General features: G+C 37.5%; 1 protein-coding gene across 5 annotated transcripts in view; it reads right to left on the bottom strand.

The window, feature by feature from the left end:
- GFM2 (GTP dependent ribosome recycling factor mitochondrial 2) overlaps positions 1-24419 on the bottom strand; it is a 67188-nt gene that overhangs the window by 38997 nt on the left and 3772 nt on the right. For 3 of the 5 annotated variants that reach the window (XM_032848441.1, XM_032848466.1, XM_032848458.1), the window contains exons 2-6: positions 21889-21975; positions 20305-20389; positions 18115-18172; positions 17581-17678; positions 90-215 (exon numbers count right to left, since the gene is read on the bottom strand). In XM_032848441.1, the coding sequence (XP_032704332.1) occupies positions 90-215; positions 17581-17678; positions 18115-18172; positions 20305-20389; positions 21889-21951 (430 nt within the window). In that variant the 5' untranslated portion in view covers positions 21952-21975. The other 2 variants (XM_032848451.1, XM_032848471.1) reach the window with 2 other exon arrangements.

Here is a 24419-nt window from a genome sequence, read left to right as displayed (position 1 = left end):
TTTTTTTACTACAATTTAAAAGAAAACACATCCACAAACTAAAACCTCCAATGATGCAGCATCTCTGCAGTGCTAGAATAGTACCATACCTGGCGTATCAATTAGATTGACTCTATATCCCTTCCAGTCGAATGTAACAGCAGCAGACTGAATAGTAATGCCTCTTTCTCGCTCTTGAGCCATGAAATCTGTCACCGTGTCTCCATCATCAACATCTAACAAAGAAAAGGATACACAGTTAGGTTTGACACCAAGCACACTTCATTGTGATAGGGTGTTTACTTGACAGTTTATTTTTTTAGAGAAAGAGTGTGTGCACATGCAAGTGGAGGTAAGGGGAGAGGCAGAGGGAGAGAGAGAATCCCAAGCAGGCTGTGCACTGAGTGAAGCTCAATCCCAGGAGCCTGAGATCATGACCTGAGCAGAAATCAAGAGTGGGATGCTTAACCAACTGAGCCGCCCAGGCGACCCTCTACTTGACAGTTTACTTTGCTCCAACACTGTTTGTACAATATTTTAATATTCAGAGCCCTTAATCTTTCTCTAAATAAGCCCTTGTTCTAGAAAAAGCTTTTCCAGCAAAATTAGTAATTTTTCCATACAAATAATTTTTCTGTAACAACTAAGATAAAATTGGTTCAAATATTTTATTTTTATTGAACTTGATATTCCTTTCATTTTTTTTCCCCTAGTTTAACTTTCATTATCCCTTCTTTACTTATGTTCCTCACGCCTGATCCCTGGACAGGAGGCAGGGTACTGCAATGAATGAGCCCAGACATACCTAGATTTAAGTACCACCTTTACCATGACTATTCTGTTAACTTTAAGCAAGTTACTTAACCTAGTTTGTAAAATAAGGTTAATAAAGGCAATCCTATGGGGTTGTTAAAAGAATGAAATGAGACTATATAAAGTACCTAGCTCAGTAAATGTTAAGTAAATGGTAGCTACATGAAACAAGGTAGAGAAAAAATTCCTCCAAAGTTAAATTCTCCTTTCCAAACCTTTTTCATTACTAAATTTTTCCCAAAAAGGGCATTTATTTGTACTAATGAAAATGAACTCTTGGTAGAATTTCTACAGTACAAAGTCATGGATAGAGTTCATCCTGACTGCCAAGAGGTCAAATTATTCTGCATTAAAATTCTTGAATTATGCACTGTATTCTGATTAAATTTATATAGAAGTTATGAAAATGAGCTGATCTTTACTATTCAAAATTCAAAAACACAGGTTATTATAACCTTATACTACCACTACTTATGTCAGCATTGAATCTCTGAATTGCTAGCCAGGTTCCCCACTGTTTGTATATGTATATGTGTGTATATGTGGGTATATGTATATTTGTGTATATATACATATGTACCAATAGAGGGAGAAATAGCAAGAAAAATGTTTTTGTCAGGAGCTCCAAATATCTGCGTTATAGAATTAGTGTTGTTATTTGCAACATAACCAAGCAAACACCATTAATGAGACAATAACCAAATAGCTAACCAAAAGTTCCAAATGATGCCATTTGTAAAACATTTCTTAGGCGGGGGAGGGGTGCAAGACAACAGAGTAGGAAGACCCTAACCTCACTCTGTCCCACGTTTACAACTAGGTATCACTCACATCTGAGTCCATAAACTGAAGTGCATTCTGAAGACTGGCAGAACAAACTCCATAGCCAAATGCAGAGAAGCAGCCAGCACTGGAGAGGTTAGGAAAGGCAGAAAGGTGATGGAGAGTCGCCAACAGGAGGAGGGGAGCTATGGTGCAGAGGAGGGAAAACACCAAGGAGTCCACATAGGTAAAGTAAATCCCTGTAACATCTAGTCTTGAAAACCAGAAGCGTTGAGTTCCATGAGTCTGTATAACCACAGACTTGGGAGTCTGGAGCTTTGACAGTCAGCTGACTCAAGTAGAGAAGCCAGGAGGGTGTGTGATAGCCAGGTCCCCACCCTTAAAGAGTTAACAGCCTGAGTTAAGAAGCAACCTAAAAGCAACAGTTTGCACTAGGGAAAGGAGATCTGTTTATATGGATTTCAGGGCAAGCTGGGGAACTTCCCTGGGAACAGAGGAACTGGCAGGTGCCATTGTCCTCCCCTATTCCTCAGCATAAACACAGAGACACCTGCTGGATGCAGTGCTGCACGGACACTTGCTACTAACCTGCTGGCAGTGCACCAAGCCTGAGGACTCATGGACTCCAAGTCTGCTGGTGCTGAGCTCAGGGCAAATTTTGTTAACATTGTGCATATCCCACCCAGTCAATACCTCTGCCCGCTGTGCTGCTGTGGCCACTGCTCTTTGGGGGATGTGACCAAGTCTAGCTGCTCAGTGCAGATTTTGCTAAAGTCATATGTGTGCCCTACCCAGCTGCCATAGGCCCCCAGGCACTGTGTACAAAAACTTATGCACCCCTTGTTGCTACCTCAGACCACGTGCCTTGCACCAGGCTGCGAAGAGATGCTGTGTGACTGGCCACCACCTCAGTTTAGGAGATCTGACCTATTCCTAACAACCCTGCAAATTTTGCAAACACTCCTGCATCACCCCTGAGCTTTCCTATGGTCACGTCCCCTCAGGGAAAGCAGCCTGGGTCTCATTAATACCACAAAGAGCAAGCACGGCTCACAACAGGCAGAGTCTATGCATGAGATGGGACTGATAGGGAAAGCACAATAACGGGACGCAAGAAACACACATAGGAAACTCTGCTCAGGGCACTACAGAACCTCTTCATAAGGCTACTACTTTCTTTTCTTTTCTTTTCTTTTTTTTAAAGGTTTATTTTTTATTTATTTGACAGAGAGAGATCAGAAGTAGGCAGAGAGGCAGGCAGAGAGAGAGAGAGGCGGAAGCAGGCTCCCTGCTGAGCAGAAAGCCCAATGTGGGGCTCGATCCCAGGACACTGAGATCATGACCTGAGCCAAAGGCAGAGGCTTAACCCCCTGAGCCACTCAGGCGCCTCAAGGCTACTACTTTCAAGAGCAGAAGACATAGCTGACTTTCCTAAGACACAGAAACAGACAAAGAGAGGTAAACCAAAAAAACAAAAAACAAAAAAAAAGCAAAAGAAGAAGAAGAATGAGGAGACAAAGGAGGAACTTGACAAAACCACAACTGGAGAGCTATGTGAAACAGAAATTAGTATACGTGACAGAGAGTTTTAAGTAATGATAACTAAAAAAATAAATAAAAAATAAAGTAATGATCATAAAGATATTCACTGAACTGGAGAAAAGAGTGGACATTATCAGTGTGACCCTTAGCAAAGAGAGAAAAAAATAACATTACAAGACATGAAATTAATAAATGAAATTAAAAATACAACAGACGGAATATAGACAGTAGGCTACAAAAAGCAGAGAAATGTATCGGTGACCTGGAGGACAAAGTAATGGAAAGCAAACAAGCTGAAGAGATCCAAGACAAATACTCCATAATAGGAATAGACTTAGAGATCTCAGTGACTCAATCAAGTATTAACATTTGCATTATAGCGATCCAAAAAAAGGGAGAGAAAGGAGGGCAGAAAAATGTATCTGAAGGAAAAACAGCTGAAAATATCCCAAATGCAAGGGAGGAAAACAAAGATCCAGATTTAGGAGACACAGAGATCCCCAACCCAAGGAGGTTCACACCAAGACAGAGAATTAGAATGGAAAAAATAGTGATAAAGAATTTTAAAGGCTGCAAGAGAAAAGAAGACCATTACCCACAAAGAAAATCCCACGAGGCTATCAGTGGCTTTTTCAGCAGAAACTCTGCAGGCCAGCAGAAAGTGGCATATTATATTTAAAGTGCTAAAAGGAAAAAAATCCTGCACCCAAGAATACTCTACCCAGCAAGGCTATCATTTGGAAGGAGAGAGAAAGAGTTTCTCAGCCTAACAAAAATTAAAGGAGCTCAGGACCATTAAACCAGACCTAAAAGAAATATTAAAGGGGACTCTTTGAGTGAAAAGCAAAGACCATAAATAAAAGTATAAAAAAAATATATTAAAAATAAGTATTTCTGTAAAAATCAGTCAAAAGATTCATAAAATATAAGGATGTAAAGTATGATACCATACACCTAAGACATGGAGGGGAAAGGAGTAAAGAATGGGCTTACACTTATGCAATCATCGACAATATAGACTACTATATGCAGAAGATGTTATATATACATATATATATATAGTAACCAAAATTAAATATATATATATACCATATATACATATATATACCACATATATGTGTGTACCATATATATACATATATATACCACATATATACATATATATACCATATGTATACACATATATATACACCATATATATATATGGTAACCAAAATTAAAATTAAAAACCAGTAATACACATGCAAAGAATAAAGAGTAAGGAACCCAAGTAGATCACTAAAAAAAGCCAACAAAGCATGAAAAGAAGGATGAGAAAAAAGCTACAAAAACCACAAAACAAGTAACAAAATGGCAATAAACACTGATCTACCAATAATTACTCTGAACGTAAATGGACTAAGCACTCCAATAAAAAAACAGAAGACAGTGAATGAAAAACAAGACCCATCTAAATGCTACCTACAAGAAACTCATTTCAGACCCAAAGACACCTGCAGATTGAACGTGATGAGATGGAGAAGCATTTATCAAGCAAATGGATGTCAAAAGATAGCTGGAGTAGCAATACTTGTATTAGACAAAACAAACTTTTTTTTTTTAAAGATTTTATTTATTTTATTTGACAGAGATTACAAGTAGGCAGAGAGGCAGGCAGAGAGAGAGAGGAGGAAGCAGGCTCCCTGCTGAGCAGAGAGTCCGATGTGGGGCTCGATCCTAGGACCCTGGGACCATGACCCGAGCTGAAGGCAGAGGCTTTAACCCATTGAGCCACCCAGGTGCCCCGACAAAACAAACTTTAAAACAAAATCTTTAACAAGAAACAAAGAACAACACTATATAATAATAAGAAGTTCATTCCAGCAAGAGAACATAACAACTATTAAGTATTTATGCACCCAATATAGGAGCACCCAAAATACATAAAACCCTTAACAACAAAATTAAAGGAACTAACTGATAATAACACAGTAATAACAGAGGTTTGTAATACCCCATTTGCATCAACAGATCATCCAAACAGAAAATAAAGAAACAATGGCTTTGAATGACACACTGGACCAGATGGATTTAACAAATACGTTCAGAACATTCCATCCTAAAATAGCAGAATACATTCTTTGCAAGTGCACACAAAACACTGTTCAGAGAAGATCACATATTAGGCCACAAAATAAGTCTCAACAAATTATAAACATCAAAGTCATACCATGAATCTTTCCTGACCATAATATGAACTAGAAATTAACTATAAGAAAAAATCTGGAAAGACCACTGATACATGAAGGTTAAATAACATGCTTCTAAACAATGAGTGGGTCAACCAAGAAATCAAAGAAATTAAAAAAAAATTACATGGAAACAAATGAAAATGAAAACATAATAGCCCCAAATCTTTGGGATGCATCAAAAGTGGTTCTAAGCATAAAGTTTAAAAAATACACATCTACCTTAACAAGCAAGAAAAATCTCGGGGTGCCTGAGTGGCTCAGTCGGTTAAGTGTCTGCCTTCAGCTCAGGTCATGATCCTGGAGTCCTGAGATCAAGCCCCGCATCAGACTCCCTGCTCAGCAGGGAGTCTGCTTCTCCCTCTGCCTGCTGCTCCCCATGCTTGTGCACACACTCTCTCTTTCTCTCACTCTCATTCTATCTCAAATAAATAAATAAAATCTTAAAAAAGAAGGAAGCAAGAAAATTCTCAAATAAACAACCTAACCTTACACATGAAGGAGTTAGAAAAAGAATAAATAAAACCCAAACCCAGCAAAAGGAAACAATAGAGATTAGAGCAAAAATAAATGATATGTAAACTAAAAAAACAACAGAACAGGCCAATGAAACCAGGAACTGGTTCTCTGAAAAGTTAAACAAAATTGATAAACCTCTAGCAAGACTCATGTACACAACAACAACAACAACAAAAGAGGACCCAAATAAATCACTAATGAAAGAGAAGAAATAACAACCAATACCATAGAAACACAACTATTACAGAACATTATGAAAACCTATACACCAACATATTGGACAACTTAGAAGAAATGGATGGATTCCTAGTAACATCCCAAAACTAGAGCAGGAAGGAAAAGAAAATTTGAACAGACCAATTACCGACAATGACATTGAATCAATCACCAAAAATCTAGGCCTAGACAGCTTGACAGGTAAACTCCAACAAATGCTGAGAAAGTTAATACATATTCTTCTCAAACTATTCCAAAAAAATACAAGAGGAAGAAAATCTTCCAATTTATTCTACAAAGCCAGTGCCACCCTGACCAAAATCAGTAAAGGACACTACCAAAAAAGAGAACTCTAGGCCATTACCTCTCATTAACATAAATGCAAAATCCTCAACAAAATACTAGCAAGCCAAATCCAACAGTATATTAAAAAAATCATATACCACAATCAAGTCAGATTTATTCCTGGGATGCACAGGTGACTCACTATCCACAAAGCAATCAACATCAGTACATCACATCAGTAAGATAAACAATAAAAACTAAAATGCAGAAAAAGCATTTGACAAAGTACAGCATCCATTCATTATAAAAACCCTCAACAACGTAGGTCTAAAGGGAACATACCTCAAATAATAAAGGCCTTATATGAAAAACCCAAGCCAACATCTTGGTGGAAAAACTTGGGAGCTTTTCCCCTAAGGTCAGGAATGAGACTATCACCCCTTTTATTGAACATAGTACTAGAACTCCTAGTCACCGGAATCAGACAACATAAAAAAACAAAATGTATCCAAATAGGTATGGAAGAAGTAAAACTCTCATTATTTGCAGATGAGATGATACTATATACAGAAAACCCTGAAGAGTCTACCACAAAACTACTACAAACTGAATAATCAAGTGAGTAAAGTCGTAGGATACAAAATCAATGTTCATGTTGCATTCCTATATGCTAATAGTAAACCAGCAGAAATTAAGAAAACAATCCCATTCACAACTGTACCAAAACCAGTAAAATACCTTGGAATAAACTTAACCAAAGACATGAAAGACCAGTACTCTAAAAACAGTGAAACACTGATAAAATTCAAGACAACACAAGGAAATGGAAAGACATTCCATGTCTAAGAATAAATATTGTTAAAATGTCCAAACCGCCTAAAGCAATTTATATATTTAATGCAGTTCCTATCAAACTATCAACAGCATTTTTCACAGAACTAGAACAAATAAGCCTTATATTTGTATGGGACCACAAAAGACCAAAAAAGCCAAAGCAATCTTGATAAAGAAAAACAAAACTGGAGGTATCACACAATTCCAGATTTCTTTTTTCTTTTTGTAAGACTTTCTTTGACAGAGATAGAGAGAGAGCGTGCATGAGCACAAGCGGGGGAGGGGCAGTAGGAAGGGGAGAGAGAGAAGCAGACTCCCTGCTGAGCACGGAGCCTGATGTGGGGCTTGATCCTGGGAATCCAGGATCAAGACTTGAGCAGAAGGAAGATGCTTAACTGACTGAGCCACCCAGTCACCCCCAGAGTTCAAGTTTTATTACAATGCTGCAGTAATTAAAAAAATATATATGGTACTTGGCATAAAAATAGACACATAGATCAATGGACTAGAACACAAACCCCAGAAAAAAACCCACAATACATGGCCAATTAGTATTCCACAAAGGAGAAATGAATATCCAATAGGAAAAAGTCTCTTCAATGAATGGTGCTGGGAAAACTGGACAACCACACACAAAGAAGGAAACTGGACCACTTTCTATCACCATACACAAAAATAATCTTACACGGAATAAAGACACGTTGAGAACTGAAAGCATAAAAATCCTAAAAGAGAACATAGGAGGTAATTTCTCTTACATCAGTTTTAGCAATATGTTTCTAGATATGTCTCCTGAGGAAAGGGAAATCAAAGCAGTAAGAAACTACTGGGACTACACTGAAATAAAAAGTTTCTGTGCAGCAAAGGAAACAACAAAACTAAAAGACATCCTACTGAATGCCAGAAGATATTTGCAAATGATATAACTGATAAAGGGTTAATTATCACTGCAGCATTAACAACTGCCAAGATATGGAAGCAATCTAAGAGTCCATCTATAAGAGAATGGATAAAGAGGTGATACACACACACACAAACACACACAAATACCACTCAGCTACAAAGAATAATGAGATCTTGCCACATGAACAACACAGATGGAAGTAGAGGGTAGCAAGCTAAGTGAAATATAAAACAAACAAAAAGCAGAAGCAGACCCATAAATACAATGAGAATGGACGGTTGCCAAAGGGAAGGAAGATGGGGGGATGGGCGTATGAGTAAAGGGGAGAGGGAGCCTTCTAGTTATGGGATGAATAAGTGACAGTGATAAAAGGTACAGTATAGGGAACACAGTTGGTGACATTGTAATAACACTGTCTGACGTCAGATGGTAGCTACACTAGTGGTGAGCACTAGTATAATTTATAGAGTATAATTTATAGAGTAGTCAGAGAGAGAGTTGTAGAGACAAATCTTGAGGACATGTGGCTAAGTATTAAATAAGCCGCAAAAAAGATAAATACTCTATGATCCCACTTACATGAGGTATCAAAGGCATAGAAAAAGTGGAATGGTACTTTCCAAAAGCTAGGCAGCAGGGAAAAAAGGTGGTTATTACTAATGGGTTTAGTGTGTGTTATACAAGATTAAAAAGTGCTGAAAGATCAGTTACCATCAGCATAAATATACACAATACAACCCAAATGTGCACTTGGAAATGGTTAATACGGTAAATGTAACATTATGTATTTTTTACCACAATTTAAAAAAAGGTAACTTGAACATTGCTTCTGTCACCTCACCTGGGCCCTTGCATCAGGGATACAAACTGGGGATGTGAGGGAAGAATTAAGAACATATTTGTAGGGACGCCTGGGTGGCTCAGTTGGTTAAGCGGCTGCCTTCGGCTCAGGTCATGATCCCAGAATCCTGGGATCGAGTCCCACATCGGGCTCCTTGCTCAGCAGGGAGCCTGCTTCTCACTCTGCCTCTGCCTGCCACTCTATCTGCCTGTGCTGACTCTCGCGCTCTCTCTCTCTGACAAAAAAATAAATAAAATCTTTAAAAAAAAAAAAAAAAAAAAGAACATATTTGTAGGAAGACCAAGATGATGTAGGAGTAGGAGACCTAAATTTTGTCTGGTCCCAGGAATTCAGCTAGATAGTTATCAAACCATTCTGAATACCTCCAAACTCAACAGGAGATTGAAGAAAAGAATAGCACAATTCTATGAACAAAAAAGTGACCACGTGTGGAGAAGTGAATCCAAGGCAGTATTTGGGAAGACAGACCACAGCGGGTGGGGGCCTCCATCACCCAGCTACTGGCAAGTGAGAGAGGAGCAGAGCACAAAATCAAAATTTTAGGAGTCTGCTTCATGGAGGGACATCGCTCCAGTGGCTAAGCAGGGGGTGGAATTCTCACTGGGACGGTGTGGTCTCAGGCTCCTCGGGGTCACAGAAAGACTGGGGGTGCCTGAGTGTGGGAGAGCTCCCAGGTATCAAAGTGGGGAAGCCGGCTGCAAAGACAGGGCCGAGGAGTGGGCTCTCAGCTCAGGGCTGCCGTAAACTGTGACCCGCAGCACAGTCAGACCACTATGCTTTGAGCAGAGACACAACTGGCAGATCCGGGGAGACCCTCCCCCACTTCCTCCAACAGGAGGTGTGGCGTAGGAGTGTGCCACAGGAATCTGCTAGGTTTGGAGACTCCAAACAGGGTCATGCACCAGAGATAGAAAAGCTCGGTCAAAGGACCAGTGAGCACAGAGCGTGGCCAGAGACCAGGGAGACCAGAATGACTGACTGCTTTTCTCTGAGGGCCCAGTGAGGAGTGGGCCCTGAGCTCTCAGCTCCTCCAAGGCCAGAGAATGGGAGGCCACCATTTTCATTCTTGTTCTCTCCAAAACTGTATAGAAAGCATTCAGGGAACAAAAGCTACCAGAACAAACCCAAGCAGATTACTTAGCCTGGCCCTTGGCTAGGGCGGTGCAATTCTACCTCAGGCAAAGACATTTAAGACTCACTGCAGAAGGCCCCTTCCCCAGAAGATGAGCAAGAACATGCAGCCAAGACCAAGTTTACTGATGAATGAGAACTGCAAAACACCAGTGCTAGGGGAATACAGGACATAGAATTCACAGCTTTTCCCCCATGATTCCTTAGTCTTTCAAAGTTAAATTTTTAATTTTATTTTTCTGTTTTTTAAAAATTTTTCCTCTTTCCTATTTTATCTTACCAATACCTTTTTAAAAATTTATTTTAATTTTCATTTTTACAGTCCTATTCTAGCCCTTCATTGTATTAAACCTTATATTTTGGATATATAGGTTTTTCTTTGAAATTTTGGGATACAGTTTCTTCTAAGAGACCAAAATATACCCTAAATCTAGTGTATGGCTTTGTTCTAATCTCCCACCTGATCATGGTTCTCTCCCTTTTTTCTTTCTTTTTTTCCCTTTTTTCAACCAACTTATCAATCCCTTTTTTAAAACTTTTCATTTTCATCTTTACAATTATATTCCATCCCCTCACTGTATTTACCCTTATTTTTGTGTATGTAAGTTTTTCATTCTTTAAAATTCTGGGAGGCAGATTCTTGTAACAGAATAAAATACACCCAAAATCAAGTGTGTGGCTTTGTTCTATTCACTAGCCTGATCATATATATGTTTTTTTCTTCTTTTCCTCCCAATTTGTTTAGTGTCTCTTCTGATTTGTTTAGTGTATATTTTCCTGGGGTGGTTGTTACCACTCCAGCATTTTGTTCTCTCATTCATCTATTCTTCTCTGGGCAAAATGACAAATCAAAAAAACTCACCTCAAAAAAAAAGAACAAGAGGCAGTACTGACTGCTAGGAACCTAATCAATACAGATATTAGTAAGACATCAGAACTAGAGTTCAGAATGATGATTATCAAGTTACTAGCTGGGCTTGAAAAAAGCATAGAAGATACTAGAGAATCCTTTTCTGGAGACATAAAAGAACTAAAATCTAACCAAGTTGAAATTTAAAAAGCTTTTAATGAGGTACAATAAAAAGTGGAGGTTCTTATTGCTAGGATAAATGAGGCAGAAGAGAGAATCAGTGATACAAAAGATCAAATGATACAAAATAAAGAAGCTGAGAAAAAGAGAGATAAAGAACTACTGGATCAAGAGGGGAGAATTTGAGAGATAAGTGATACCATAAGACAAAACAGAAGAAGAAAGAGGTGGGGGCAGAAGGTATATTGGAGCAAATTATAGCAGAGAACGTCCCTAATTTGGGGAAGGAAACAAGCATCAAAATCCAGGAAGCACAGAGAATCTCTCCCTCAAAATCAATAAAAATAGGTCAACACCCCTTCATCTAACAGTAAAACTTACAAGTCTCAGAGACAAAGCGAAAATCCTGACAGCAGCTCAGGATAGTCTGTAACCTACTACGGTAGAAATATTAGATTGTCAGCAGACCTATTCACAGAGACCTGGCAGGTCAGGAAGGGCTGACACAATATATTCAGAGCACTAAACAAGAAAAATATGCAGCCAAGAATACTATATCCAGCTAGGCTGTCACTGAAAATAGGTGGGGAAAAAAAGCTTCCAGGAGAAACAAAAACTTAAAGAATTTGTAAGCCCCAAACTAGCTGTACAGGTAATATTGAAAGGGGTCCTCTAAGCAAAGAGAGAGCCTAAAAGTAACATGGAACAGAGACAATATAGAGTAATAGTCACCTCACAGCAATACAATGGCACTAAATTCATATCTTTCAGTAGTTACCCTGAATGTAAATGGGTTAAATTCCCCAATCAAAAGACACAGGGTATCCGAATAGATTAAACAAACAAACAAACAAACAAAAAAAACAGACCCATCAATATACTGTCTGCAAGAGACCCATTTTAGACCCAAAGATACCTCCAGATTTAAAGTGAGAGGGTGGAAAACAATTTACTGTGCTAACGGACATCAAAAGAAACCTGGGGTGGCAATCTTTATAACAGATAAATTAGATTGCAAACCAAAGACTATAATAAGAGATGAGTAAGGACACTATAACATACTTCAAGGGTCTATACAAGAAGATCTAATAATTTTAAATATCTATGCCCCTAACATGGGAGCAGCCAATTATATAAACCAATTAATAACAAAATCAAAGAAACATATCAACAATAATACAATAATAGTAGTGGACTTTAACACCCCCCTCACTGAAATGGACAGATCATCTAAGCTAAAGATCAACAAGGAAATAAAGGTTTTAAATGACACACTGGAACAAATGGACATCACAGATATATTCAGAACATTCCATCCCAAAACAGAATACACATTCTTCACTGGAGGACATGGAACATTCTCCAGAATAGATCACATCCTTGGTCACAAATTAGATAAAAAAGATTGGGATCATTCCCTGCATATTTTCAGACCACAATGCTTTGCAACTAGAACTCAACCACAAGAGGAAAGTTGGAAAGTACTCAAATACATGGAGCCTAAAGAGCATCCTACTAAAGAATGAATGGGTCAACCAGGAAATTAAAGAAGAATTTAAAAAATTCATGGAAGCAAATGAAAATGAAAACACAACTGTTCAAAACCTTTGGGATGCAGCAAAGGTGGTCCTAAGAGGAAAGTATATAGCAATACAAGACTTTCTCAAGAAAAAAGAAAGGTCTCAAATGTACAACCTAACTCTACACCTAAAGAAGTTGGGAGAAAGAAGAGCAAACAAACCCTAAACCCAGCAGAAGAGAAATAATAAAAATTAGAGCAGAAATCAATGAAATAGAAACCAAAAGAACAGCAGAACAGCTCAATGAAACTAGGAGCTGGTTCTTTGAAAGAATAAGACTGATAAACCCTTGGCCAGACTTATCAAAAAGAAAAGAGAAAGGACCCAAATTAATAAGATCACAAAAGAAAGAGGAAAGATCACAACCAACACCAAAGAAACATAAACAATTATAGGAACATATTATGACCAACTATACACCAGCAAATCAGACAATCTGGAAGAAATGGATACATTCCTAGAGACATATAAACTACCACAACTGAACCAGAAGAAATAGAAAACCTGAATGGACCCATAACCAGTAAGGAAATAGAAGCAGTAATAAAAAAATCTCCCGGGGCACCTGGGTGGCTCAGTGGGTTAAAGCCTCTGCCTTCGGCTCAGGTCATGATCCCGGGGTCCTGGGATCGAGCCCCGCATCATGACTCTCTGCTCAGCGGGGAGACTGCTTCCTCCTCTCTCTCTACCTGCCTCTCTGCCTACTTGTGATTTCTGTCTGTCAAATAAATAAATAAATAATCTTAAAAACAAAAAAAAATCTCCCACAAACAAGAGTACAGGACCAGATGGCTTTTCAGGGGATTCTACCAAACATTTAACAGAATTAATACCTATTTTCCTGAAGCTCTTCCAAAAAATAGAAGTGGAAAGAAAACTTCCAAACTCATTTTATGAGGCCAGCATTACCCTGATCCTAAAACCAGAAGAAGACCCTATCAAAAAGGAGAATTATCCCCAAAAAGGAGAATAATATCAGATGATATCTGATATGATAATATCAGACCAATATCCCTGATGAACATGGATGCAAAAACTATCACCAAAATACTAGTCAATAGGATCCAACAGTACATTAAAAGGATGATTCACCACGACCAAGTGGGATTTACTCCTGGGCTGCAAGTTTGGTCCAACATCCGCAAATCAATCAATGTGATACAATACATTAATAAAAGAAAGAACAAGAACCATAGGATACTCTCAATAGATGCCGATAAAGCATTTGACAAAGTACAGCATCCCTTCTTGATCAAAACTCTTCACAGTGTAGGGTTAGAGGGTACATACCTCAATATCATAAAAGCCATCTATGAAAAACCCACAGCGAATATCATTCTCAATGGGGAAAAACGGAGAGCTTTTCCGCTAAGGTCAGGAACATGGCAGGGATGTCCATGATCACCACTACTATTCAACATAGTACTAGAAGTCCTAGCCTCAGCAATCACACAACAAAAAGAAATAAAAGGCATCTGAATTGGCCAAGAAGTCAAACTCTCACTCTTTGCAGATGATATGACACTGTATGTGGAAAACCCGAAAGACTCCACCCCAAAACTGCTAGAACTCATACTGCAATTCAGTAAAGTGTCAAGATATAAAATCAATGCACAGATATCAGTTGTATTCTATACACCACTAACAAGACAAAAGAAAGAGAAATTAAGGAGTCGATCCCATTGACAACTGCACCCAACACCATAAGATACCTAGGAATAAATCTAACCAAAGAGGCAAAGAGTTTGTACTCAGAAAACTATAGAATACTTATGAAAGAAACTGAGGAAGACACAAAGAAATGGAAAAACATTCCATGCTCATGGATTGGAAGAACAAATACTGCGAAAATGTCTGTGCTACCCAGAGCAATCTACACACTTAATGCAATCCCTATCAAAATACCATCAACTTTTTTCAAAGAAATGGAACAAAGAATCTTAAAATTTATATGGAAACAGAAAAGTCCCCCAATAGCCAGAGAAATGTTGAAAAAGAAAACCATAGCTGGTGGCATCACAATTCCAGACTTCAAGCTCTATTACAAAGCTGTCATCATCAAGACAGTATGACACTGGCACAAAAACACACACAGAGATCAATGGAACAGAACAGAGAGCCCAGAAATGGGCCCTCAACTCTATGGTCAACTAATCTTTGACAAAGTAGGGAAGACTGTCCAATGGAAAAAAGACAAGTCTCTTCAACAAATGGTGTTGGGAAAATTAACCACATGCAGAAAAATGAAACTGGACCGTTTCCTTACACCACACACAAAAACAGACTCAAAATGGATGAAAGACTTCAAGGTGAGACAGGAATCCATCAAAATCCTTAAGGAGAACACAGGCAGCAACCTCTTGGACCTCAGCCGCAGTAACTTCTTCCTAGAAACATCACCGAAGGCAAGTGAGGCAAGGGCAAAAATGAACTACTGGGACTTCATAAAGATCAAAAGCTTTTGCACAGCAAAGAAAACAGTCAACAAAACCAAAAGACAACTGACAGAATGGGAGAAGATATTTGCAAATGACATAACAGATAAAGGGCTAGTATCTAAAGTCTATAAGGAACTCCTCAAACTCAACACCCAAGGAACAAATAAATCCAATCAAGAAATGGGCAGAGGACATGAGCAGACATTTCTTCCAAGAAGACATCCAGATGGCCAATAGACATATGAAAAAGTGCTCAACATCACTCGGCATCAGGGAAATACAAATCTAAACCACAGTGAAATACCACCTCACACCAGTCAGAATGGCTAAAATTAACAAATCAAAAAATGAAAGGCGTTAGTGAGGATGCGGAGATAGGGGAACCCTCCTACACTGTTGGTGGGAATGCAAGCTAGTGCAGCCATTCTAGAAAACAGTATGAAGGTTCCTCAAAAAGTTGAAAACAGAACCACCCTATGACCACCCAATTGCAGTACTGGGTATTTACTCCAAGGATACAAATGTGATCCAAAGGAGCACATGCATCCCAATGCTTATAGTATCAATGTCCACAACAGTCAAGTTATAGAAAGAGCCTAGATGTTCATCAACACACAAATGGATAAAGAAGATGTGGTGTGTGTGCGCGCGCGCACACACACACACACACACACACACACACAATGGAATACTATGCAGCCATCAAAAAACCAAAATCTTGCCATTTGTAAGGACGTGGATGAACTAGAGGCAATTATGCTAAGCAACATAAGTCAATCAGAGAAAGACAATTATCATATGATCTCACTGATACGAGGAATTTGAGAAACAAGACAGAGGATGATACGGGAATGGAGGAAAAAATGAAACAATATGAAACCAGAGAGGGAGACAAACCATAACAGACGCTTAATGTCAAGAAACAAACTGAGGATTGCTGGAGGGGAGAGGGGTAGGAAGGATGGGGTGATTGGGTGATGGACACTGGGGAGGGTATGTGCTATGGTGAGCATTGTGTATTGTGTTAAGACTGATGAATTATAGACCTGTACCCCTGAGACAAATAGTACATTATATGTTAACTTTAAAAAAAAAAAAGGAACATATTTGTGTCACAACAGAGGAAGCCTAATAATGTTCCATGTTTTGGGGTTTTAGCCCCATTTACACAGCAATAGTTCTATGAGAAACACATGTGTTCAAACATTTTGGAAACTGTCACCATAAATATTCTAATCCTGGGTGTTCTTTTCCTCTATAAATACTATTAAGTCTCAACCAGTTTGAAGGGTCTAAAGAAATGGTTGTCAATATAACGCATTTCAAAATTTCTGTGGAGCTTCTGAAAAAGTTACTCATTTCCACTTCCGGTCAGAGGGACCTCTTGACCTTGAAATCTCAAATTTCAAAACAAACTATTTCACCAGAGATAAAGGCACTTCATAATGATTAAAAAAAAGTGGATTCATCAGAGAAACACAACAATCATAAATGTGTATGAGATTAATGTAGACTTTTAAAATACATGATATAAAAATATGACAATTAGCCATATATATACTTTCTAAATCTTAATTTCCAGAGTAGAGCTATGGCACTGTTAATTAAAAACCAAACCAAACCAAAAAACTACATGGGGATTCAAATGTGCACAACTGGTCAAGAGTAACAGTTTTTGACATATTATAATTTAAAAATCAAAACTGAGGTAAATAGTACTACTACTGTGACTGGGATTAACAAAATCCTTCCTTCTTCTGCCTGAAAATTTTACCTTTGGTTAACTTTCTTGTTCTTTTCTTCTAGAAGCCAGAGAACACAAGTATGTCAACTATGGTGCTAGGCAACATGTATTATAGAAAAAACAATTTGTAATTTGTAAGCTACATCTGAACTGAGAAGAGCTTTATGAAACTGTAAATACGTGATGAGATTAACAGCTTTAGGCCTCCCTGAGTGGGCTATGGCATGTCTTTTATAGTAAACCTGGAAGACTGCCCATGGAGCTATAACAAGAAGTACACATTCCTAAGGGACATGAGGATTATAAGCCAGGGTGGCTCCTGTGAATCTTGTTAAAGGAAACTATCACTTTTAGTACCTAAAAGAAGGTAGCTCCCAGACACTAGGTGGACTGCTTTAAGAAATGAAGAAACAAACTACCATTGTGCCAGGAAGCTTTGGTTCCTGTTCTAACAGCCTTCTGAATAGACCAGGGTGAATTGTGGCCCAAGATAGTCCTGTGAATCTAAATGTTTACTTGAACCTATGAAGACTCTTACATGGGTGTTCAAACTACCTTATCTTTGTGTTGTGGTTTAGACATCAGTGCTTCCATGCCATACACAAGATCTCTAGATTGACTTCTTAATCAAAATATTTTCCAATGATGCTTTTTGCTAATGGGGGTTGGGGAGAGGAGGAATCCATTCTAACCTCCCAGTGATCTTGTGTATCCAGAATAGTACAATATTCTTTCTGTGGTGGTAGTTTTGCCTGCATCAATATGAGCCATAATTCCAATATTACGGATTCTGTTTAAAAAGTAGGGGGAAAAAAAGCACGTATTATAAGATGGACATTAATAAAAGTGTAAAACTAAAACATGTATGCTACACAAATTTCAAAGCCGGTATTTCAGTAATTTTTATAATGGTAGAAAAACCAGAAAAAGAGAAACATAAAACACATTATTCTGACAAAATAGCTAACAAAAGAGCAAACTACAATCTTATGATCTTTTACTTATTTCTATGTGCTGTTCCTACATTAAAAACATTTAGTATTAAATTCAGGAAAAAAATAGCATTTAGATATGTACCCACACCTCTTTTAAGATACATACCAACATCTACTTATACTTAGCTAGGGCAGAAAGCTAAATTAACAATGCTAAATTAAGTCCATGACAGAACCTCTTGGCTTTTTACAGCAGGGTATGGAAAAGAATGTATCAGTGATAGTACTTACTTAGCTATGGGAGGACTGATGACGGAATGAAGCGATTTGATATCATTTCCAACTAAACCTAATGGAAAGAGGGTTACAATTTAAAAGTTTAAGAAATTTCCCTTTAATTTGCAAATCAAGAAAGTTAAAACAATTTTAAGCAAATATTGTAATTCCAATTAAAGTAAAATTCAAGCTAAATAGAACTCTGATTTACTTAAAATTTTCCTGCAATCTGTAGAGAAATGGCAACAGATGATGTAAGTTGTTTTTTTTGTTTTTTTTGTTTTTTAAGACTTTACTTATTTGTTTGACAGAGAGAGCACATGTAGGCAGAGCAGCAGGCAGAGGGAGAAGGAGGCTCCCCACTGAGAGTCCATTGCCGGACTTGATCCCAGGACTCCCTCCATGTCATGATCTCAGCTGAAGGCAGACACTCAACCAACTGAACCACCAAAGCACCCCTAAGATAAAGTTTTGAAACATCAACTTCTAGATCACAGACTTAGAAAAATAAAAATTTACCCCAATCTTTGCCACTTTCTATAATTCTGTAATAGATAGAATTGTAGAATTAGAATGTTCTAAAAATAATCTTAAAAACAAAACAATAATCTTATGGCCACAGCATTTAAATCAAAGAAAAATAAAATACACAGCCCTGTAAATGTGCATTGTCAAGGCTTGAAAAGTGAAGAGTGATCCTCGTATCAGATAATAATGAATTCTCATACAATTTGAAATCTATCTTCCCTCAGTAATTCCAAGCACAAAGTACCTTTAAAGATGGCTTAGGACGGGACGCCTGGGTGGCTCAGTTGGTTAAGCAGCTGCCTTCCGCTCAGGTCATGATCCCAGCGTCCTGGGATCGAGTCCCACATCGGGCTCCTTGCTCGGCAGGGAGCCTGCTTCTCCCTCTGCCTCTGCCTGCCATTCTGTCTGCCTGTGCTCGCTCTCCCTCTCTCTCTCTCTCTGGCAAATAAATAAATAAAATCTTTAAAAAAAAAAAAAAAAAGATGGCTTAGGAGGTATAACTGAACAGGAGCTAGAACAACCTAATACTTCTAAAAGGCCAAGTAGTACTTCTGGAGTACAAAGAGCCCATAATAATTTACTCCATGCTTACAATATATTTTATTAATAATATTAAAGCAAAAATGCAGTTACATTTATAATTTTAACCTCTACCTTCCTATTATTTAAATCAGCTTTGCAATATTTCTCTAATAAATCAAGAACAGTTCTACTGTATTTTGAAAACCTGATGGCAGTTTTAAGACTTACAGATCATCTGTATTGCTACAGATAAATTTGCCTGACAATATATAGAAATACAGTTACAAATCAATAATGCAGGGCATTAAATTCACACACCATTACAAGTCACATATCCTACCAGTATTTTTACTCCATAATTCTCACAGGACAAAGATGGTAATGAAAACAGCCACATAATGAAACTAGTTTCAAAGAGTCTCCCATATGCTTGCTTGCTTCAAACACAGGAAGAACATTCAGAATTTGTCAGTTCTTCAAGCATCGGGTTTTTGTTTTTGTTTTTTTAAAATATTTTATTTATTTATTGGTAGAGAGAGAAAGAGATAGCACAAGCAAGGGGAGCAACAGGCAGAAGGAGAGGGAGAAGCAGGGTCTCTGCTGAGCAAGAAGCCTGATGCCAGGCCTCAATCCCAGTACCATAACCAGAGCTGAAGGCAGATGCTCAACTAACTGAGCCACCCAGGCGCTCCAAGCATCAAGCTTTTAATAGCCATTTTACCTAATGCAAATTACCCCAGATAAATATTTAACCAACTAATCTTAAGAATCTCCAAAATAAATTAGTTGGGCAAACCTCCATTGACAGAAAATACTTCTGTGTAAAAATCAGAAACGTACTAGAAAAACAGTATTTTATAGCAAGAGCACTCTACAGGTACACACCTCTTAACTTCTAAGCTAGCTACTAAAGCCAGCAACCTTTCTCTTTGTTTAGCTCATTTGGAGAGCCAGCAGATGAGGAATACAGGCTTACTGATACTCCCTCCTGGCTTCTATCACAATACTTCCAACTCCTAATCATCTCAAGGAAAGGGCCAAGAAGTAAAACTACCCCACTACTTCCAAAATGGAGACCCTTAATAAAGGAATGTTTGCCAATGAGAGAAAGCAAACAAGCAGTTTAAGTATAATGAGAAGAATAAAAATTTGTACCTGGTAGAGAACTGTAGCTTCTTCCAAGAGGCACATATGGCTTTAATCTTTTTAAACTTGCTTTTATTTTACAGCAACACATATTCTAGTGAGAAGAAAAAGAAACCTGATATTAATTTTATTTTAGCATGACTTATTAGAATACTTTTAATATATATAATACTTTGTATTTTATATATAATACTTTGTATATTATATATATAATAATATATAATACTTTGTTAGAGAAAATACTTTGAATCTCCTTAAAATATTTTCCATTTGTTAACTCCAGTTTCTTTAAAAAGTGACAACCCAAAATTATACAATAGGAAAAAAAAAAATAAAACTATTTTGAGCTGATCTTAGAAAATGGTTCTCTAAGATCTGCAGCATTAGCAACAGAGGGAACACAAATTCTCAGGACCTATTCCAGACAAGAGAATCAGAAACTCAGAGGAGAGATAAACAAACTATGGGAGGGGGAGGTTTAAACTGAAGTATAATTAATATAGTGTTATATGAGTTTCAACAAGCACTCCAGGTGATTCTAAAGATTTATTTATTTGAGAGACAGCCACTCTTGAGTGGAGATGGGGGATGAAGGGGAGAGGGAGAGTCCAAAGCAGACAGCACTGAGTGCAGAGCCTGATGTAGACCTCGATCTCACAACCCTGAGATCAGGACTTGAGCTGAAACCTAGAGTCCAGTGCTCAACCAACTAAGCCACCCAGGTGCCCCAACCTCCAGGTGACTCTGACAGCTATAGTTTGAAACTCAGGACCTGAAATTCCCAGAAAGCCAGAAAAGTTAAATAAGGTCTCTCACACTGGCTATTCCTTGATTTTCTACAGGTGCTAAGAACTGGTAGGGGTCATGAAACTCAGAATTAAAGTGGCTACACATTAGAATCACCTGGAAAATTTTAAAAACATCTGAGGGGAAGTTGGGAGAACTAGGACTGGTATTCTTAAAAATTCCTGAGGTATCTTCTCCCAGTGTTTCCACTAAGAGGTTGAATATTCCCCATCCCCAGACCACTAGATACACATTATTGACTGCCAATACATTTAGAATTGTGACATTTAGTGTATTTAGTAATAACTCTGGGCTGCCACATCTGCCTTTTATGGTATCTTGGAACATATGCCTGTGTATTCTATATTCCCTATGCATTACTTACCCAGTTTTTGGCAATACAATACTATGATTCTAATAAAATATTTCAAGAGTAGAGTCTCAAAACTATTTAAATTTCCACTGCATAATGACGAGGGAAAGACAGTGCTACCTGCCACAGGTGTGCAGTCTGAAAGCATCAGCAATGAAAAGACCAAAGAAAACCTGTGTAACTCCTTGGGGTGCTAAGGACCTCAAAATGGAATATACAAATGGATAGTCTTCAAAACACTGCACAGGGAATTTTGAAGTAGCAAAATGCATTTCAGACTAGGGATAAAGCCTTCTGCTTCTTGGTTACAGTTTCTCCCACACTCTCTGTTAAGAAAAACTGATGAAGATAAAGATATAATAGTTTAAGAGTATACGAGGCCTTTCAGGAAATAAAGTTGCTGAAGTATATTTAATTTTACAAGAAAAGCTTACACTAACGTGCAGGATGGATATCTTCTTATGATTTACTCCAAACTTCCTCAAGTTGGAGAACATGTTGACCCTCTAAACTGTTATTCTCTGAAAAGGAAAAATACAAAATTTTAAAACTAAGTTTATGTAGTATGTATCAGCAAGACATATTTAAAGTAAGGCATTTGTAATACATATCATAAAAATGTATTACATTTTAGAAGTACAGTATTTTCAGCTATCAAAAAACTCAACATATCAATCAGAAAGTGAAAATTCTGACAAAATGAGAAACATGGTTCTCAAGCTAAAATGTTCTTTATTTTTTCAACATGTTTTAATTCTTAAAGATATGGACATATTGTGGGAAAAGATTAAGATTACAAAAATATATCACAGCAATTACAATGTTATTTATGTAATTATACAGAATTTAGTACAGAAAGGTAAGCAACTACATGTTAACTTGGTAATTTCTCATTGATAGTGTAATTTAGTGGTTTATCTGTATATTGATTTTTCTACCATAAATATGTAAAAAAAATACACAAAAGCAAGTCCTCTTTTATGATTATAAAAATTAAGTAATTTTGGTTTAAAAACATTTACTGAATATGAACCATGTTCCAAGTGCACTATTAAAGCTAAGAGAAGTTCATGGAAGCATCTGAGACTAGGTAGAGAGCAGAGAGCAAGGGAACATTGTGTGCCATTTTATATAAGAAGCCATGTCAAAACTCATTATTTTAGGGAATCTGGCTGGCTCAGTCAACGGAATGTGCAACTCTTGATCTCAGAGTTGTAAGTTTGAGCTCCACACCGGGTGAAGAGATTATTTAAAAAATAAGATCTTTTAAAAAAAATCCATTATTTTTCCTCCTAAATCTGTGTTTTAAAACAGCCACATTCACTAACCCTCATTTATTTTTTAATTTTCTTTTTTTAGAGACAGCACAGGGGCACGGGTGGGGGTGCGTGATGGTAGGAGAGGGGGAGGCAGAATCTTACGCAGGCTCCACACTCAGTGAGGAGCCTGATGTGGGGGGGGGATCTCATAACCCTGAGATCATGACCTGAGCGGAAATCAAGAGCAGACTGATTTACTGACAAACCACTCAGGCACACCTCACTAACCCTCATTTAGCAAGTCACCAAATCCTTGTGATTTTATTTCCTAAATTTATCTTGAATCCATTCCCTCTTTTTCACTTCCAGTGTCAAAGTTCAGGAAGTTTACAATATCGTGCATGTTAGATCCACTCTAAAATAGAACAAAATATTTTAACCAACGAAATACAAAAAAACCCAATAGGTTTTGATTCCACATTGCAACTAAGAAACTACCACTTGTCACCCTGGTAGAGCATCTAAGATCATCCACAATTTTCTGTAAAGACTATTAAAATACTCAATACCTTTCCCAACTACCTATATGACCTATGTGTATGAGGCTGGATTTTCTTCAGAGAGTTCAACCAAAAATAAAGATCATACATACATAGTAACAAATACAGAAGGTGATAGCAGATGCCAGCTGTTTTCTTTATGCCCAACATTAAAGACACTTGCAAAATTCTAAGGCAAGGTAAAATATTCTTCAAACTAAATTACTTTTGTAAAATAAAAGGTATTTCTCATAACACTATATTACATACATTAAGATTCAGTGGATTTAAGTGAATTATTAAAGTATTTTAGTTTTTATTTCTAATAATTGAGTATGTATTATAACCTACATAAAAAAAAAAACCTCTTTGGAGTTCTAAATCATTTTTAAGAGTGTGAAGGGATGCTATAGACTAAATTTTGAAAACATATTCCAACATCCTGTTTCCCCAAGTGAATGACCACGATTATTTTAAGTTACAGAAAGAAAAAAAAAAAAGTTTACTAAATAAATATCAGAAAAACTAACACATCTTGTATATACTAATACTTAAGAAGTCAAATTTTACATTAAAATGTGAATTTGAGGAAAATTAAGTAAATAACATAGGTGACATTCAGATATGACCAGTCTTAAAAAGTAGTACTCAAATCACTCAAGTGGGATATACTGCTTTAATCCATTATTTACATATATCCTTCAAATAAAGAACCTCCTCTCAACACTTACCTACTCAAAAACATTTAAAGGTTCTTAATAAAACAAAATCTGTCCCCAACTATAGTCACAGCCTGTACTCTCCCATTCCCCCCTCTATACCAGGGAGCTCTAGCCAAAATTCCCCAGAAACATCATAGTCTGGCACCTTCACACTTTCATATGTAATGTTGCCACTGCCTGAAAGCAATCCTAGAATCCCCAAGACTCCATTCTTGGTCAATTTCCACTCATCTTCATGCCCCACCTTGAAAGCTTTTCCTGATTTCCAAGAAAGTTTTAATACTATCTTCCCCACGTTTCCATAACATTTGGAACTTGTATTTACTCATGACAAATATGGTATTTACAAGCTCTCTCCATTACTGTGAGCTCTCCAAAAGGAGGGATCTTCTACCAGCACTGCCCGGCACAATGGTGAGTCATTTTTTGACCTATTAAGTTGATT

The sequence above is a fragment of the Lontra canadensis genome, unplaced genomic scaffold, assembly GCF_010015895.1.
Source record: "Lontra canadensis isolate GAN:19392208 unplaced genomic scaffold, GSC_riverotter_1.0 scaffold4, whole genome shotgun sequence".
Classification (NCBI taxonomy): Eukaryota; Metazoa; Chordata; class Mammalia; order Carnivora; family Mustelidae; genus Lontra; species Lontra canadensis.
This window is presented reverse-complemented; position numbering and strand designations above follow the sequence as displayed.